Genomic DNA, 2,500 nt, shown 5'->3' on the forward strand with positions numbered 1-2,500 from the left:
GACACACACACTGTGCACGTTTCACACACACTTTAATATTTGTAACAAAAGAAAACAGAAAGAGACAGAAAACTATGAACACCACCAGAGAGAGAAATATCCACACAGAGGTCAAATTAGCATCTGTTAGCATCTGTTAGCAGTGCAGATAAGCTTCCCTCTTTTATAAATGATGTAAACAAACAAACAGCAGACTGAGAGAAGATCACATTCATGTACAGCAGCAGCAGCTTAAAAATCTAATCAGTTTGTCAATAAAAGAGCTTCACATTCAATATACAGAGTCCTGGAAAAGCCCTGGAAAAGCCCTGGGAAAGTCCTGGGAAAGTCCTGGGAAAGTCGTGTGAGTCCTGGAAAAGTCTTGAGAAAGCCCTTGAAAAGTTCTGAAGTTGATATATTCAGGACCTTTAATGTCATCCTTCACTTCTCGTTTCATTTTAAAATCTATACCTTCAAAAAACACTTTAATTTTGAAAGCCCTTAAAGAACAAATGACATGTAAGGGCTTCCTGGAGAAGTGATGAAATCTGTTGAATGGCAGCAGAAACATTTAGTTGCAGCAGTCGGTGTCTCTACAGCGACAGCGCTTGTGAGGTGTCGCTATCTGACATCACAGAGGCTCGGGTGGAGCTCAGCGGGCTCCTGAATGACTTATTCAGCGGACTCTTTTTGGCTGGCTGGCAGCGGCAGATGCTCAGCAGCTGCAGCACATCACGGCGGAAACGCACGCCCACAAACACGTAGAGGAAGGGGTTGAGGCAGGCGTGAATGTAGGCCAGACTCTTCAGCACCTGGCCCACCTTGTCGAAGCGCTTCACCTCCTCGCAGTCCGTCATGGTGACGTTGGATGCCTGTGTCGCCTCCATCACCAGCACGCCGTTGTAGGGCAGCTGTGACACGACAAACACAACCACCACGGCCAGGATGACACGCATGGCCTTGTGCTTTTGGAAGTTCCGGGTCCTGAGCAGCTTGGTGACGATGACGCTGTAGCAGAAGGCCATGACGATGAAGGGCAGGCAGAAGCCCATGCTCACCTGCAGCGAAAGCACCAGGATCTTGGTGTTGTTGCCAAGATGAGGAGGAAAGACCATCCTGCAGTACTGCTGCGAGCCCGCCTCAGCGGTGGTGGCAAACACGAGCTCAGGCGTGGCGAGCAGCAGGGCGAGCAGCCAAACCCCTCCGCACACCAGCAGGCTGCAGCGGCGGCGCTCCACCTGCGAGTTTTGCGCCTTGGTGGCCTGCACAATGACCACGTAGCGGTCCATGCTGATGCAGGTAAGCAGCAGCATGCTGCTGAACAGGTTCAGCTTGTAGAGGGCGGAGTTCACCTTGCAGAGGGCAGAGCCGAAGGTCCAGCCATGCGACGCCTCGGCCGCCCAAAGCGGCAGCGTGACGAGGAACAGCAGGTCTGCCACCGCCAAGTTCAGCAGGTACACGTCCGTCATGGTCTTAAGTCGCCGCCGGAAGTTCAGGTAGATCCATACCACGGCCAGGTTCCCGGCTCCGCCCACCAGGGCGATCATCCAAAAGAGCGGCGGCTCGTAACGACCCCTGAACTCCCGCACGGACTCCCGGTCACACATCAGGTCAGGGTAGTCATAGTCATCGTAGTTGGGCGAGGGGCTAAGGGAGGACGGGTCCTGATAAGAAGAGACAACACACCTGAATACACCTGAACACACACCTGGTTCCGTCATACTTCCCTCTGTCTGACTGCATGTACAGCAGTCTCTGCCCACCAATCAATCAATCAATAATCCAATGATTCACTCTAAAAGGAGATCAATAACTGATAACCGTTCATTGTTATGTGTGTGTGGGCGTGGTTTGTTACCTCAGTGGTGAATGCTGTCATGATGTCATCCATCGAGGTCATGTGATCAGATTTTTTTATGTCGATGAGGTCATTCAGTGACCTACAAGAAAGACAAAGAGAAACAGGTTCAGGACAAACAGCAACTGTGACATCACACGCTGACATCACACGCTGACATCACTCTGTGAAAGAATAGTCTGGTCCCGACAGTTCGAGGATGTCGCTGGCTGTACAGATTGTAAAGTCCACTGTAGCAATGTGATTCTGGGCTGTACAAATAAAACTGATTTAATTTGATTGTTTGATGAAAACAGTGAGAAATGTGGTGACAATGATCCAGAGCCCAAAGTCACACCTTCACCATGTTTGTTTAGTCCAGCTGTGATTTTACAACAAAAATCACTGAAAAAGAAATGATCAGAGTGTGTGATCATTAATTTTTGACTGATTGATTAATGAACTAATGGTCTCAGCTGTACTCTTCAGATGAAGCATCTGAATTTTTAAAGTACCAGCTCTGTACTGTTAAGTACAGTAGTTGAGTAAATATGCTTAGTTACATCCCAGTACTGCTGCTGGCAGACAGAAGTTAAGCTAATAATGATGATAAAATACAAAGTAACAGGAAATAGAAAAAACAAATGAAGACAGTCCAATGAAACACCAGCAGATAACGTTCTA

General features: G+C 48.4%; 1 protein-coding gene across 2 annotated transcripts in view; it reads right to left on the bottom strand.

Annotated features, from left to right (window-relative positions):
- Positions 1-15: 15 nt before the first annotated feature.
- Positions 16-2,500, bottom strand: part of ccr9a (chemokine (C-C motif) receptor 9a) — a 3,477-nt gene continuing 992 nt past the window's right edge. For both annotated transcript variants that reach the window (XM_084370093.1, XM_084370094.1), the window contains exons 2-3: positions 1,838-1,919; positions 16-1,643 (exon numbers count right to left, since the gene is read on the bottom strand). In XM_084370093.1, the coding sequence (XP_084226219.1) occupies positions 573-1,643; positions 1,838-1,919 (1,153 nt within the window). In that variant the 3' untranslated portion in view covers positions 16-572. The remainder of the gene's footprint in view (positions 1,644-1,837; positions 1,920-2,500) is intronic.

The sequence above is a fragment of the Pagrus pagrus genome, assembly GCF_965226575.1.
Source record: "Pagrus pagrus genome assembly, chromosome: 12".
NCBI classification, from domain to species: Eukaryota; Metazoa; Chordata; class Actinopteri; order Spariformes; family Sparidae; genus Pagrus; species Pagrus pagrus.